Source organism: Bos grunniens, chromosome 23 (assembly GCF_055505025.1).
Source record: "Bos grunniens cultivar Pamir isolate PY7600 chromosome 23, Bosgru_T2T1.0, whole genome shotgun sequence".
Classification (NCBI taxonomy): Eukaryota; Metazoa; Chordata; class Mammalia; order Artiodactyla; family Bovidae; genus Bos; species Bos grunniens.
In genome coordinates, this window is record NC_141187.1 from 34,906,100 (window position 1) to 34,922,068 (window position 15,969).

At 43.7% G+C, this 15,969-nt stretch overlaps 1 protein-coding gene across 2 annotated transcripts in view; it reads left to right on the forward strand.

Annotated features, from left to right (window-relative positions):
- Positions 1-1,912: 1,912 nt before the first annotated feature.
- DCDC2 (doublecortin domain containing 2) overlaps positions 1,913-15,969 on the forward strand; it is a 143,041-nt gene continuing 128,984 nt past the window's right edge. The window contains exons 1-2 of one of the 2 annotated variants that reach the window (XM_086370039.1): positions 1,913-2,850; positions 8,590-8,644. In XM_086370039.1, coding sequence (XP_086226165.1) covers positions 2,558-2,850; positions 8,590-8,644 — 348 coding nt within the window. In that variant the 5' untranslated portion in view covers positions 1,913-2,557. The remainder of the gene's footprint in view (positions 2,851-8,589; positions 8,645-15,969) is intronic. The other variant, XM_086370041.1, reaches the window with a different exon arrangement.

Here is a 15,969-nt window from a genome sequence, read left to right on the forward strand (position 1 = left end):
AGGCCTTCCCCACTCTGCAAACCAGTAGTTAAACATTTATCACCATATCACTGTCTAAGAAGCAACTGGATAAATGAGTCTGGGCTCAGGAGACAAACTTGGGCCAGAGGTACTGTTGGGGGAGGCATTAGAATACAGACGTGGGGCTGCCTCCTGGGCTGGTGACAAGGGTTCACGCTTGGAAGATATACGTGCTTATTATTCTGCTGCTGCCATCTTGAAGTTTTGAATTTTTGAATGAGAGGCCACGTGTTTTTATTTTGCTCTGGGCTGGTGTGGGTATGGGAACAGGGAGGTTTAAGTGGTCTGGGGGTTGCTAGACTTACTGCTATTCTCCCCTCAAAACTGATTTTCTGTCCTATTTACCACTTGGCAGCACATCTTCACTGATATTTTCCTCTCAACCTGTGTATTCTTAATAATCCTTTTTTAAAAAAAATTATTTGGCTGCATTAGGTCTTTGTTGTTGCCCGTGGGCTTTCTTTAGTTGTGGCTGTCCGTCTCTAGAGCGTGGGCACAGTAATTGTGGCGCACAGGTCCAACCGGCCTGTGGAATCTTCCCAGAGCAGGGATCGAACCTGTGCCCCCTGCATTGGCACACAGATTCTTAACCACTGGACCACCAGGGAAGTCCAACCTGTATTCTTCACAACCAGCTCACAAAATTTCCTTCCTCTATTTTACCTCTGTATTCTTCTCTTCTCTTTGGTTTTTTGAAAACTGTTAACTTTCAAGGCATTGATGTATTAAGTAACTTTACTTAATAAATGTTTCTGCCCCAGATTGCAACGTCCCATACATTCATCTCTCAGATGGTATGTCATGGTGGTTAAAGTGGTCCGGGGATCACAGAAAACTCGGTTTGAATTTTCCCACGTGACCTGAGGCTTCTCTACTTCTGTTTCCTCATCAGAGGAAAGAATGTTTACCTCTGAAGGCTCTGAACATTAAATTAGATAATCTATCTAAAGCGCCTCACACAACGCACATGATAAGTGTTCAATTAATGGTAGTTATTATGACCATAATTTTTATTCATAGATGATGAATTAGGTACCGCCTGTAATGATATTTGCACGCGACACATAGTACTGGCGTCTTAGGAGGAACAGGGAAACATTGGCAGAGACGAGCTGGAAGATTTCACCTTTTTAAAGAACATTTTCTTGTTCCACAATATATATGTCCCAGAGTAGCTTGGACAAAGCACCCCTTTACTGAAGTTCTCACCCCACCCCCCAGCCTCCCTGTCCCCGGCACTTTTTTTTTTTTTGTCCCCGGCACTTCTTAACCCACAAGTTCAGTTCAGTCGCTCAGTCGTGTCCAACTCTTATCCATACACGGATCCAACCTACACAAACAGTAGGCTCCTTTTCTTGCTATAGAACTACACACACACATGGTAGGGACTCAAAAATGCTAGGTTTTTCTCTACACCGCTGTATCCCTCAACTTCTAGCACAGCGCAGGCACCCAGCAGGCGTCCGTTTATAGAGTGACTGCTTGATACTTCCCCTTCTTCCCTCTAAAAGACTCACTTTCTCCAGTCGCTGCCGGACGCCGAGGGCAAAGCCCAAGGGATCCGCGAGCGCGCCAGGCCTACTTCGCCGACTCCGCTCCCTGCGCGGGGCTGCAGTTACTATGGAAACGGCGGGAAATAACAACTCCGTTCCCCCTGGGATGAGGGAGGCCCGCAGAGACAACGGCTGCGGGAGGAACAGCAGGAGCGACGCGCGGCCCCCGGCGAGTTCACCGCGGTGCCAGCCGAGCCGCAGCGCCGTGCCCCACCCCCACCCCCACCACCACCCCGCCCTCCTGTGTCGGTAGGTACCCCGTCCGCGGGAGCCTCCCAGGGACCACCCCTCCCCCCGCCCCCACGCCTTCACCTTGGGACTTGATTGCGCGCTCCTGTTCGCTGTGTTCAAAGGATGCCCACGGGAGCTTCGCTGGGGGCGGCGCAGGTCTTGGCTGCGGATGGGGCAGGGGCGAGGGGTCTCGGACGCTCGACTCTCCTCTATCTCAGTGCACTTTAGGCATATATCTCCCAGCGAGGAAAAAGCTGGGCAGTTTCAGCGCAAACCCTAATTACTTGATTTCGGGAACAAACAGGAGATTGAGAAGTGGGAGCCAGGAAAGAAGTTTCAGCATATTTACGATTATATAGTTCGTGCATGTGTATGTGTTCCCACCTCTCTCCCACCCAGGCGCACGCAGTCTGCCTGTTTCCCGCCCCTGGCGCAGCTCCGGTGCAGAGGTGGTTACACCTTGATTCCGCCGGTAGCGAGAGAAACAGGTGTGTGCGCGCACGGCGAGCGCTGATTGGTGGTGCAGACTCGGGTGAACTACTTGAACGTGCCGGGTGAGTCCTGCCCCGGCAGGGTCTCCGCCGGGTGGACGCCGGGCGCGCGCGGTTGCTTTGCGGTGACCCGCGCGGGCTTGTCTGTTTCGCGTTCGTTTCAGGACGCGACCCCGCGCCGCGCGTGTGCTGTGAGGCCGCTGGGGCAGCCGCGGTGCCTCCCCCCGGAGAAGCGAGCCGCGCGGGAGTCCCGAGGGGAAGATGAGTCGCACCAGTGCCAGGTCCGGGCACCTGTCGCAGCCGGTCGTGAAGAGCGTGCTGGTGTACCGCAACGGGGACCCCTTCTTCACGGGCCGCCGTGTCGTCTTCCACGAGAAGAAGGTGTCCAGCTTCGACGTCTTCCTCAAGGAGGTGACGGGCGGCGTCCAGGCGCCCTTCGGAGCGGTTCGGAACATCTACACCCCGCGGACCGGGCACCGCATCTGGAGGCTAGACCAGATCCAGAGCGGGGGCAACTACGTGGCCGGGGGCCAGGAATCCTTCAAGAAACTCAAGTGAGTCCGTCTGTCCCCACCGCCCATCGTTTCAGGGGTTGCTAAGGTGGAGAGGAGTAACCCCCACCTCGGTGGGCTCAGGGGCTGTGGCTGTGCGAGTTGATGGCCCTCAAAGCTCCCGCTGCGGTTGCATTAGAGGTTGAAACCGTGGTTGGAGAAGAAAGCTCACTTAGGGAGCAGTAGGAACAGACTTTAAAGGTGTGATGATGGATGAGAATCTTTAAAAAAAAAAAGTATTCAATGACTAGCTATTTGGAAAGAGTAGTACATACGTCATGTTAGATATTTCGCATTTCATGTTCTTTTTCTCTTTCCACTTTTTTCTTGGGACCTATCATTTTATTTTTAATTTTGATTGGAGTATAGTTGATTTACAGTGTGGAAATCTATCAATTTAGTCGAAATAATGTTCTTAAAAATGACTCGGAAAAACTGGATACTGAAATGTCACCAGTGGAGAAAGTGCTCTCTGCACGTTCTCCTCACTGTTGAAATTCTTTAGACTTCCATTCCGAGTAGAACTGACCACGCCCCACTTTGTGCGGCCCCTCCTCCCACCACCTGTACATTAAGGGGATTGCCTCTATGCTTGGAAAAGTTTACTGGCTTACTGTATTTGTCTGCAAGCCGGTCACCGGATGCTTGATGGTTAAATCTTGAAGGACAGGGGTCGTTAGTGATGCTTGTCCCCAGTTCCTGGCTGGGAGCTCACTTACTGTGGGTGTTCAGTGCATTGGCAGACTGTGCCTTTGGTCTGTGAAGGGAACAGAGATAAGACACAACTTGTTCTTTGGGAGGTCACAATCTAACAGGAGATAGGCTATGTGCACACCAGTAATTTTAATGCAAAGTACAAAGGGGTGAGTGCAGTTAGAAAAGTAAAATTATATGGGGGTTGAGAAAAATTATTCCTCGTGGGGGTGGGTACTGTGGGACATGTAGAATTTAATATTCCATGGTTTTTTTTTTTTTTTTACAGTTGTACTGAGGTAGATTTCACATAACATAAACCACGGTGGTTTTAGTATATTCATAGAGTTTTGCAACCATCACCACAAACTAATGTTAGAACATTTCCATCACTCCCAGAAGAAATCCTGTACCTTCCCAATTTCCCCATCTCCCCTTCCTCTGGTAACCACTGGCCAGTAGTTATTAGTTTTTCTGTCTCTATGGATTTATCTATCCTGGATATTTTATATACAGACAAACCTTGGAGATATTGCATGTTCTATTTCAGACCACTGCAGTAAAGTCAGTATTGCAATACAGCCAGTCACAGGAGAAGGAAATGGGAACCCACTCCAGTGTTCTTGCCTGGAGAATCCCAGGGATGGCGGAGCCTGGTAGGCTGCTGTCTATGGGGTCGCACGGAGTCAGACACGTCTGAAGTGACTTAGCAGCAGCAGCAGCAGCAGCAGTCACAGGAGTTTTTTGGTTTACGAGTATATATAAAAGTTGTGTTTAAACTATACTGCAGTCTGTTATGTGTGCATTACGTCTAAAAAAAGTACATGCCTCATTTAAAAAATATTTTATTGCTAAAAAATGCTAACCATTATCTGAGCTTTTAGCAGGTCATAATAGTAACATCAAAGATCGCTAACCACAGATCACCATAACAAATACACTAATATAAGAAGTGTGTAATATTGTGAAAATGACCAGAATGTGACACAGAGACCTGAATTGAGCAAATGCTGTTGGAAAAACGGCACTGATAGGCTTTCTGTATTCAGGGTGGCCACAAACCTGATTCAATTTGTAGAAAACCACAATATTGGTTAAGTGCAATGACACAAGGTCTGCCTGTAAAAGTAGTCATATGTGACTTTGTGTGTTTCTGTCTCCCTTCACTTAGTATCATGTTTAAAGGCCCATCATGTTGTAGTATGTATCAGTACTTCCTTCTTTCATGACTGAATAATATTCTGTAATATAGCTATAGCACATTTTGTTATCCTTTAATCCGTTGATGGATATTTGGTTGTTTCACTTTTGGCTATTATGAATAACCCTGCTATGAACAATTATGCATAAGTTTTTGCCGGGGACCAGCCCCGGCTGATCCAGGGTATTCGAAGGAGAGACGGCGTAGGCGAAGATCAGGAGACAATTGCTTAATTAAATGTTAATTAAGGATATAAAGAGTAATAGAATGAGGATAGCTCAGTAAAATTCAGTGAAGAAAAGAGGCTGAAATAAGGATAGCTCAGTGAGGAAATTCAGTGGAGAAAAGAGGCTGAATAATTCAGCCAGAAGGTAAGAGAAAGAACGACATGGGGAGACCAAGTTTCGGTGAACAAGGCCCGCACTTTATTTTTCAAAGTAGTTTTTATACCTTAAGTTATGAATAGAGGATAATGGGGGAAGGGGTAGAGTCTTGCAGCAAACCAGGCTTTCTTCCTGCAAACTTATCATATGCAAAAGCTTAGGTGATTTGCATCATCTTCTGGCCCGGAGGCCTGTTAACATTTTAAGACCTTTTCTTCAGAAAACTTATTTTTCTCTAAAGGTGATTGGTCAGGAGCCACCCTCCAAAAGCATTAGATAAAGTTGCATTCCTACAGAGCAAAGGTGTGGTGGGCTATAACAAGAAAAAGAATTAACTCAAGGGTCCCAGGTTACAAACATTAAAGCTACTACTTACACCAATTATATTAATCAATACACTGCCAGGGACACAGCAGGTAAGGGATATGGAGACTTAGCAGCAAACATTGGCCCAACAAGTGAAAATTCCTTCACCAATACAATTTCTAATCAATCTTTTAACTGCTCAAAGGAATCTGTATTTAGACAGTTTAGAACATCTCCTGCCTCTCAGAGTTGGGAGGCTCTGAACAATCACATGTGGCCGGAAAAACCTATTCAGGCAGGCTAGAGGATTTCCAAAGGAGTTTGTAGGTTAAACACTGTCACACCCAGAAATTATTAACTGGAGCTGTAAGCTAACTCTTTTTTCAGAGAGGTAGTGGGGGACAGCCCCCCGTAAAGTCAGAGGTGTAGGTGAAAGCACAAAGCAGAAAGTAGGCAGACTCTGGTTTTGGGGGTATATGCTCGAGAATTTCCAGGGGGACTCCTGAAGCTCGATCCCGCCTTTGCGTATGCCGAGCCTCCTTCCTCATGACCTTTGTCATGGGCGGAGTTCCTCACACTGGCTACCGGCAGTGATAGAATTCCAGTTGAGCTATTCCAGATCCTGAAAGATGATGCTGTGGAAAGTGCTGCACTCAATATGCAATATGCACTCAATATGCAATATGCCGGCTCCCGGCAAGTTTTCATTTCTCTTGGGTATATACCTAGGAGTGGAATTGCTGGATTGTATGATAACTCTGTAGTTAACCCCCCATAGTTTTTAATGTATTTTAATTAAAATTCACCTTGGGCCTCAGGATGGCCAAAAAATCTTTACCATAAAATCTGTGCTTGTGAATTCTGGTTTTAACTGTATAGAACTATTTCCCTAAATATCACTAAATTTGTGTAATATACTTCCTTATGTATTTGTTTAGGTTGAGTTCTAAGTATTCCGCTTTTTGTTATGCAGATATTCTTTTTACGGGAGGTGAGGGATGTATTTGGCTTTAATTTCCCTTCTCTGAAACCTCCTTTAGTATGCTTTGTCTAACTTTCTTAGAAAAGCGCTAAATGAAACTATGCTTCAAAGAAACTTAGAACTTAAAACTGAGAATCAGGAGACTTGAGATTGAGCAGTTTATTAGCTCAGTATCGTTGTGCAGTTCAGTTGAGAATCCTTGTGAATTATCAGTTTCCTAACACAGAAAAGGAACATAACCATTCCTACCTCACAGGGTTATTGTAGAAAGTAAGTGCTGTGGATGTGAAGGTGTTTTGTAAGCACCAAAGTGTTCTGTGAATGCAAAGCATCTCGGTGTCCAGTCTCTTTCATCATATACTTCATTAATTTTTAAAGTTAAAACTTTCATATGAAGCAATTTCATGAGGATGGAAACCTGCTTCAGAATCTATTAACAGCTCAAAATTCCAGGCTCACTTTAATAATAATTCATATTCTCTTTTGTTTATTTAGCATTACCAACTCAAAAGATAAAAACAAGTACAGTTCCAAATCAAATAGAAAGTGCACTTCAAATCATTCTTTACACACACACACACACACACACACATATATAATAAGAGATTTACACGGCTGTTTTTGCTTTTCACTCACACACAAAAACCCCGAGTGTGTTATAACAGTGGCCATGGTTTGTTTTCCATGCTGACAGATGAATAATTTATTTATTTGTGTTAAAGTGGTAGTATCTATGGTTATAATGATAGGAGCCAAGAAGATTTAAATGCTGAATATATTTGCTGAATATACAACTAGCAGTTTTCAGTTTATATAACAAATTAGGAAACTGGCAGAACAAAGGAAAATCCGAACATATTGAGGGTAATTCATGTCAGGAAGACCCTGAATGATGCTGGGGGAGATAGCAATGCTGGAAAATATTTTTCAAATGAAAGTGATCAACTTTCTTCTTGAATATCTTTTACTCATATTTCTTCTAAAATTTTTGAAACCATGATTAAACTTCAGGTAGCTATCAAACTGTTTATTTTATAGAAGAGACATCTAGAGATTATTACTTTCCCCAAAGTTTTCCTTATGCATTTTGAGAAGTTGATCCTACTGCATTAATCTGGTGGATCTGAGATGACTTTCCTGCACATGACAGTTAGAATGTGTTGTTATTTTGTCAGAAACCAGTCCCTGAAGATTTCCAAAAGACCCATTATCTGCTAAACAGAGGGAGAATTTGCACTGTTTTATGCAAGTAATAACAGTTTATTTAAGGGAAATAGATGATGATTTCTAGAGGCATGATTGACTGAAGCATTCTATCCAAAAAACAACAAAATAAGATGTAGCCAAAATTAATTCTGATATAAGCTTTTTTGGGGGCATCTCAGCAATTATGGTAGTTGAGGTAGAGAGTGTATCTTTCTATGGTTGTAAATTAAATGCTAGATTTATATTTATTTTTAATATTAAAACATTTATTTATCACCTTCTGTGTATGAAGCACAATGGGACCAGATCACAGTGATGGATATATAGCTTGGAAATTGACAAAGGTATAAAGCTTTTAGGTTGTGCTTACACTATAGCTAAAGAATGATCAGTAGTTAATGTATATAGCAAATAGTTATGGAATAATAGGGGTCTCCAGAGGTTAACTAGTTCACTCATCTGTCTCTTAGCTGAACCAGAGCCTAAACCATCCCACATGGCTGAGCATTTCTGGATCATTAAAGTGCTCTCCTAGGGAAAAAGCTTTCTCAGCCTTTCACAGTTGTTACTCTAATGCATGGCATCTGTACGACTCTCTTTGGCCTAAAGTCTGTGATTCATAGAACCATTAAGGAGCTTTATACACAAACTGCTCTTTGTATCGAAATGGATATAAAAATGAGAAATAATGTATATGCAGTAAGTAGCTAGCCATTGTGGGGGACAATGTTCCACGATAGAACTATGTATCTCTAAGGCTTCAATTTCATTCAGGTTTAGAGTAGACATGTGTCAGCTCTGAAAGCCATTCCTGTGACTCTCATGGCTTTAGATTAGTAGCTATTGACTTTTTTGCTTTTGGCTTAAGCATGTCCTATGGCTTGCTTTACTTTTTAATAATTAAAAAAAGAAATTTACACAGCTGATTCAAAAGTAATAAAAAGAACCCTTATTCTTTTTATTCCCCCCAGTTACTTGGACATAGGAGAAATCAAGAAAAGACCAATGGAAGCCGTGAGGACAGAGGTAACGCAAATAATAGTAACAGCACCGCTTTCTGTTTCTGACGCTGCTGTCTTAGAGATTTGGATGGCATCCTGATCGTAAGAGATGAACTGTCTAATGTATATGAATAGGACGTTACATGTTTTAAGGCAAAGATAACTCTTCCTTTGGACCATTAGTGGAAACAAACAGGCCGAGTAGTCGTCCTCAGGCATATAGGACAAGATACAACATGCTCTTATTCTCCCATTTTCTAGCTGTATATTCTCTGGTTGGAATTTGTAGGAATTTTCCCTGTCAAGTGGGAAGAGACTCTTAGTAACCGTGATACCAGTCTTTGCCAAAACTACACCCCCCACCCTCATGCTAAACGACTCCCGACAGCTCAGTGTCTGAAATGACCAGGATCACCCTGACTGACCCGGAAGCTTTCAGGGGAGCGTGTTAAGACTTCCTGTAATATCAGGAAAACACCTCCATTTTAACTGGCATTCAAGTTCACTTGAGCGGTGGTCACCAAAAACTGGCATGAAGACTGGCAATGAGCCTTGACAAATAGATGTTCCTAACACTATATTCCACGTAGCATCTGGGACCCCTAGTGGAATCATCCCTGGTGGGTATTCTACTGGACGTATTCTTAGCTCATGGATGAAAAAATAGATTAAAAGCAAAGTTAAGGCAACAGCTTTAACTGTCCCAGTGAGAAGGAAAAAGATAGTTAAACCCAGACTTGGACTCTGTTCACCAGACCAGACTTCCCTTCTCCCATTTTGACCCCCACATTGTCGATTGCTCCTGGTGTGTTCCGCCAGTGAAGAAATGGCCAACAGTGAAAGGAGTTCTTCTTCTTTCGTAGTGTGGCGCCCCCGGGAATATCCTCAGCTCTCTCCATTTCCTCTTATACTGTGTTTATGCCAACAGGATCATATAGGTCTCTCTAGAAAAAAAACACATAGGAAAATATTTTAATTGTGCAGTATTTTTAATAACGTGAGGTTAAATTCATTATTTAAATAATTTGCGAGAAGAGGTGGTAATCCCAGACATTGTTTAAATAATTAATATTATTTGTACTTTTGATTTTCAACGTGTGAAATAAGTTAATCCAATGTGTGAGAAGCTGACACAATATGTGAAAAGTTGAACATGAACGTGATAAGATTTATAGCTTAAAATAGACAAAAATAGAAAAATTTCAGGCAGTACTTATGTTACAGGGAGAGAATGACTGATGGTTAGAATCTGTAGCAAGTAGTAAAAAAAGACATTAGGAAATTAGTTCCGGATATAATTTTGTTTGAAGGCCACACGACTGGTTGAAGTAAGTCACCTTGCTTGAGGTTGGTGACTAAAGCCGACTTTCTGCAATAGAATTTAAAATGTGTGAGTTCCTAAAAAAAGTAGGAATGTATATTTATTCTGGATTCTAGTGCCTTTGATGAAGACATTATGCCTGGAAAATTTCAAGAGGTGTGCAAAAAAATTGGGGAATATACTTAAAAAAATATTAACCTTAACAGAAGAAGCATTCACAAGGACTCTATAGTTAATTAATTATTTGCTAATTGTTCTTCCACTTTGGAGCAGTAACTATTGATTTCTCTTTGGGCCGGTGCCCAAGCTACACAGACAAGGTTTTGATTTATGAATACACATGTTACATGTGACAAACCGACCTCTCATCTCCAACTAGATGTTAGCATCTCTCTCTGTTCTGGAACACCGCATCTCTCCCACTTTACTTCTTACTGGTGATACCTGCGCCTTCTTATTTCCTCTAACTTTGTGGGATATGCTGGAGCCTTTCACGTCTCCATCCTTCCCCACACAGTCTTGCAAAGGGGAGCCAAAAAAGAGACATTTTGAGGATGCAAAGGAGATGGGAGGAAGAGGTAAGAAACTGTTTGTGACCTTCAGCACTTTCCTTTACCTACCCAAGTCCCCCTTTCTCTTTTGTCCTCCCTGGCCCGCTCTCCCCCAACCCCCCCACCAATCTTGCTTCCCTTGTGGCTCAGCTGATAAAGAATCCGCCTGCAATGTGAGAGACCTGGGTTTTATCCCTGGGTTGGGAAGATCCCCTGGAGATGGGAAAGGCTACCCATTCCAGCAGTCTGGCCTGGAGAATTCCATGGGGTCGCAAAGAGCTGGACATGACTGAGCGATCTGCACAATCTTTTTTCCCAGTCTGAACAGTGTTTTCACTTCCCTCACTGTGCATTTCTACTCTTTTTTTGCCTCACCTTTGCTTGGTAAGCCAGATCTTAGTTTCCCACAAAGGATCAAACCCATGACCCTGCAGTGGAAGCTTGGAGTCTTAAGCACTGGATCACCAGGGAAGTTCTATGCATTTCCAGTCTTGGTCTTCACAGAGACCCTCCTCCCCAATGTCCACACCACGACCACACTCCAAGCCTGCTTTGAGCAAAGGAACCCCTGCTTTCATTGTCAGAAAGGGAGAGTTTTGGGTTCTTGGCATCCAAAATGGGGAAGCTGAATGCCTTTCCCAATAGAGATCTCACTTTCACTGTTGGTTCTATAGTCTTATTGCTGCTGTTTTAGGTGGAGCATAGGTCAGAAAAGCTTTCGTGGGCTGCACTGAGAACCTCACTTTTGTCTGTGAAGTTCTTACTGAGCATAAACACCTCCCTTTTTTTCTACAGGTGATTTACCATCAAACTTATAGAGTTCAACAAGTTTGTGAGTTAGGGGATGATCTATGTTCAAAGTCTGAGAACGAACTTGACAGAATCTGGCCTTTCACAAATATAGATTCTATTTTCTCCATCTAAGGTGGTGATTTCCTTTCAACATTTGTGTCTACTGGAAAAAAAAGCACACCTAGTAAAAAACTGTTGATAACCACCATTCTTTGGAGTAAGTTAACACATTTTCAATCACAGAGAGGGACTCAGAGACAACTTAGAAATGGGAACATGAATACATGGAATTGGAGAGTTTAGAGTTGTTTCAGGGAAGAAATTTCAGTGCAGTAGTAGCACAAACAATGTTTATTCAAAGATGTTTAAATATGAAGAGTGAGTAAAACTATTTACTCATCAAAATTGGGGGCATTTCCCTCAAATCTGACATATTTCATATTGTTTAAGTTTTTGGTGTTGAGGCTGCATGATAAAAGTCACCGCATTAAGGTAAATGATTCCATTTTTCTAACTGCTTAAAATGTATTAATTCTAATTCTTCTCAGTGCATGTTATAATTGGGCTTTCCAGGTGGTTCATTGGTAAAGAATCAACCTGCTGATACAGGAGACCCAGGTTCGATCCCTGGGTCAGGAAGATCCCTTGGAGGAGGAAATGGCAACCCACTCCAGTATTCTTGCCTGGAGAATCCCATGTAAGGAGGAGCCCAGTGGGCTACAGTCTATGAGGTTGCAAAAGAGTCAGACTCAACTTGGTGACTAAACAACAACTATAAGAACAATAACAACATGTTATAGTAGAAGGACCTTCACAGTTTTGTAGAATGTGTGGCCCTGGGTCCCAGCTGTGGTGGCTAGATTTTCACACGTGGAAGGAAACCCAGCCAATGGGTGCTTGGAGTCAGTAGCATTCCTCCCCTCCTCCCAGAAAACCAGAGTCCATAATATGATTTGGTTGTTCGTTAGATGGTCAATAATTTAGACACGATGGTATCCACTTGCTGACTGCAAGTCACGAAATGAGGCATGCCACCTTGACGTCCTAGGGTCTGTTGTGGTTTCTGCCATTACTTTTCTATTCCATGAGGCTCATTGTTGAAAAGACACTAGAAGGACATCTAGTCCTTCTCTATACCCATGTTACTGAGACAGAAAAAGGCAGAACTCGAATGCATATTCCACTAACCTGAAAGAAGCATGTGGTCTTATTTGGCCAACACTTTTTGTAGCAGGAGGAAAGGAGAGAAAGCAGGAGGATAGATGGAGAAGAAAAGGAGATGGGAAAAAGAAAAAACCAAAAGGTGGCTGGTGGTTTGCACCTGCTCCAAAGTTGGGCAGTGCTGTGGGTTCTGAGCCAATGCCCTTTTCTTTGGAGAAGGTGACGGCACCCCACTCCACTACTCTTGCCTGGAAAATCCCATGGATGGAGGAGCCTGGTAGGCTGCAGTCCATGGGATCACGAAAAGTCAGACACGACTGAGCGGCTTCACTTTCACTTTTCACTTTCCTGCATTGGAGAAGGAAATGGCAACCCACTCCAATGTTCTTGCCTGGAGAATCCCAGGGATGGGGGAGCCTGGTGGGCTACAGTCCATGGGGTCGAACAGAGTCGGACATGACTGAAGCGACTTGGCGGCAACAGCAACAGTCCTTTCCTTTCCTCTCTACACACAGCTCTTGCTTTTACTAACAGCCAACTCAAGAGATCTTCTAGGCTCTCCTTGGACTCCTGCCTCTATTCCCCTGTCATTGTGTTGATCTGTATTTTCATCTTTCTTCCCACTTTCCCTGTATCAGTTTTAATGAAGACTGTTCTCATCTTCTGACCTTGGTGTTCATCTCTTTATTTATGTCCTCTCAGTCCTCTCTTTGCTTCCTTTCACCTCCACTCTCTGCCTGGTTTTAGATTTCATTCTGTGCGTCCTTGTTCCAGCTTCCCCCTTGCCTCTGTCATGGAAGCAAGCAGTCTGCGGAGCCCTCCGACCCCCTGCACTGGGAGCCTCTGGTCTGCATGTGGACACCTTTCCTCTTCCTTACCAGCCTGCATTGTCCTTTTAGCCTTTTGCCTTAACTGAAGGACGTTCTTGTTTTTCTACTTTATCCACTTAGCTTTCATGTGATCACACTCCCATACTGTGCAGCATGGTAGGCAGAGGGCAGGGAAGCAAGATTAACAGGACATAAATAACCTCTTCAGTTCAGTTCAGTTGAGTCGCTCAGTCATGTCCAACTCTGTGTGACCCCATGAACCACAGAACGCCAGGCCTCCCTGTCCATCACCATCTCCCAGAGTTCACCCCAACCCATGTCCATCGAGTTGGTGATGCCATCCAACCATCTCATCCTCTGTTGTCCCCTTCTCCTCCTGCCCTCAATCTTTCCCAGCCTCAGGGTCTTTTCAAATGAGTCAACTCTTCACATCAGGTGGCCAAAGTATTGGAGTTTCAGCTTCAACATCAGTCCTTCCAATGAACACTCAGGACTGATCTCCTTTAGGATGGACTGGTTGAATCTCCTTGCAGTCCAAGGGACTCTCAAGAGTCTTCTCCAACACCACAGTTCAAAAGCATCAATTCTTCGGCGCTCAGCTTTCTTTGTAGTCCAACTCTCACATCCGTACATGAATACTGGAAAAAGCATAGCCTTGACTAGATGGACCTTTTTTGGCAAAGTAATGTCTCTGCTTTTGAATATGCTATCTAGGTTGGTCATAACTTTCCTTCCAAGGAGTAAGCATCTTTTAATTTCATGGCTGAAATCGCCATCTACAGTGATTTTGGAGCCCAGAAAAATAAAGTCAGCCACTGTTTCCACTGTTTCCACATCTACTTCCCATGAAGTGGTGGGACCAGATGCTGTGATCTTCGTTTTCTGAATGTTGAGCTTTAAGCCAACTTTTTCACTGTCCTCTTTTACTTTCATCAGGAGGCTCTTTAGTTCTTCACTTTCTGCCATAAGGGTGGTGTCATCTGCATATCTGAGGTTATTGATATTTCTCCTGGAAATCTTGATTCCAGCTTGTGCTTCCTCCAGCCCAACGTTTCCCATGATGTACTCTGCATATAAGTTAAATAAGCAGGGTGACAATAAACAGCCTTTACATACTCCTTTTCCTGTTTGGAACCAGTCTGTTGTTCCATGTCCAGTTCTAACTGTTGCTCCCTGAGCTGCATACAGGTTTCTCAAGAGGCAGGTCAGGTGGTCTGGTATTCCCATCTCTTTCAGAATTTTCCATAGTTTATTGTGATCCACATAGTCAAAGGCTTTGGCATAGTCAATAAAGCAGAAATAGGTGTTTTTCTGGAACTCTCTTGCTTTTTCGATGATTCAGCGGATGTTGGCAATTTGATCTCTGATTTCTCTGCCTTTTCTAAAACCAGCTTGAACATCTAGAAGTTCACAGTTCATGTATTGCTGAAGCCTAACCTCTTACCTCCAAGAAATTTACAATTTTGCTGAAAAGACAGATATATGAACATTCCCAGTACTGCGTACTAAGCGATTCAGGGGTCCAACCCTGTTTGTGTTGAGCTATTTATTTCCAATGCTTTCAACTATCAGGTGGCAACAAAGTCATCTGTGAACTCATCAAAGGAAAGCTTCATTCTTTGACTTGGGGTTGTAGATGCTGCCAGCTGGCTCCACCCTGTTGCCTCCAGGTAGTGAATCCTTTATATTATGACATTCTTCAATAGTTATTTAGGGTCCAAAATCTGTTTCACTGTAAGAGGCCCTGAAACACATTCTCTACAGAGAAGACAAGCAGACAGTGTGCAGAGCACTTAGGATGTGCTAGGAGCTGTGATTCACCAGGTATAAAATGAATACTTTTAGGAGTTTGGAGTCTAGAGGATGAGACAGGGAAGTAAATCAACCATTATCATTGAGGGCACATGTGCTGGGCTGGAAGAATGTTTGGAGGACTGAAAAAGGGTGGATGGGTTTACATAATCCATAATCCATAGGTTTATGGGTTAGCCAGTTTTGAAATGGTTTCAAATATCTTTCATTTTTCGCCCACTTCTCTTAGCTTAAGGTTTTGAGAATGTCCCTTTCTCCTCCTTGATTAAGGAAGATAATTTAATATTTATATCTGTATAGGGATCAAAGCCTGTCTCTAGTAAAAATAGTGAAAATCAACTGGATAGAAAAGCAACAAAGGCAGCCTTGCCATGAGTCAGGCTCGGAGGACACACACACAGCAGGTCAGCTGCCTGCACTATCACCCTTCAGGCTCCTCTGTCCATGGGATTCTCCAGGCAAGAATACTGGAGTGGGTTGCCATGCCCTCCTCCAGGGGATCTTCCCAACCTGGGGATCAAACCCAGGTCTCCTGCATTGCAGGTGGATTCTTTACCATCTGAGCCACTAAGGAAGCCCAAGAGTACTGGAGTGAGTAGCCTATCCCTTCACCAGAGGATCTTGCAGGCAGATTCTTTACCAGCTGAGCTACCAGGGAAGCCCACAGTTAACAGAGAACACTGCTTCTCCCAGTCATGTTGTCACTGTAAGATGCCCTAAGGGCCTCCCTTCCTGTGATTACTGCATTCTGGTGGATGACACTCTAGACTTGCTGTACTACTCCTGTATTTTACTGGACATCTTTTATTTTTTGGCCAGGCCACAGAGCTTGCAGGATCTTAGTTCCCTGACCAGGCATTGAACCCTGGGCCACAGCAGTGAA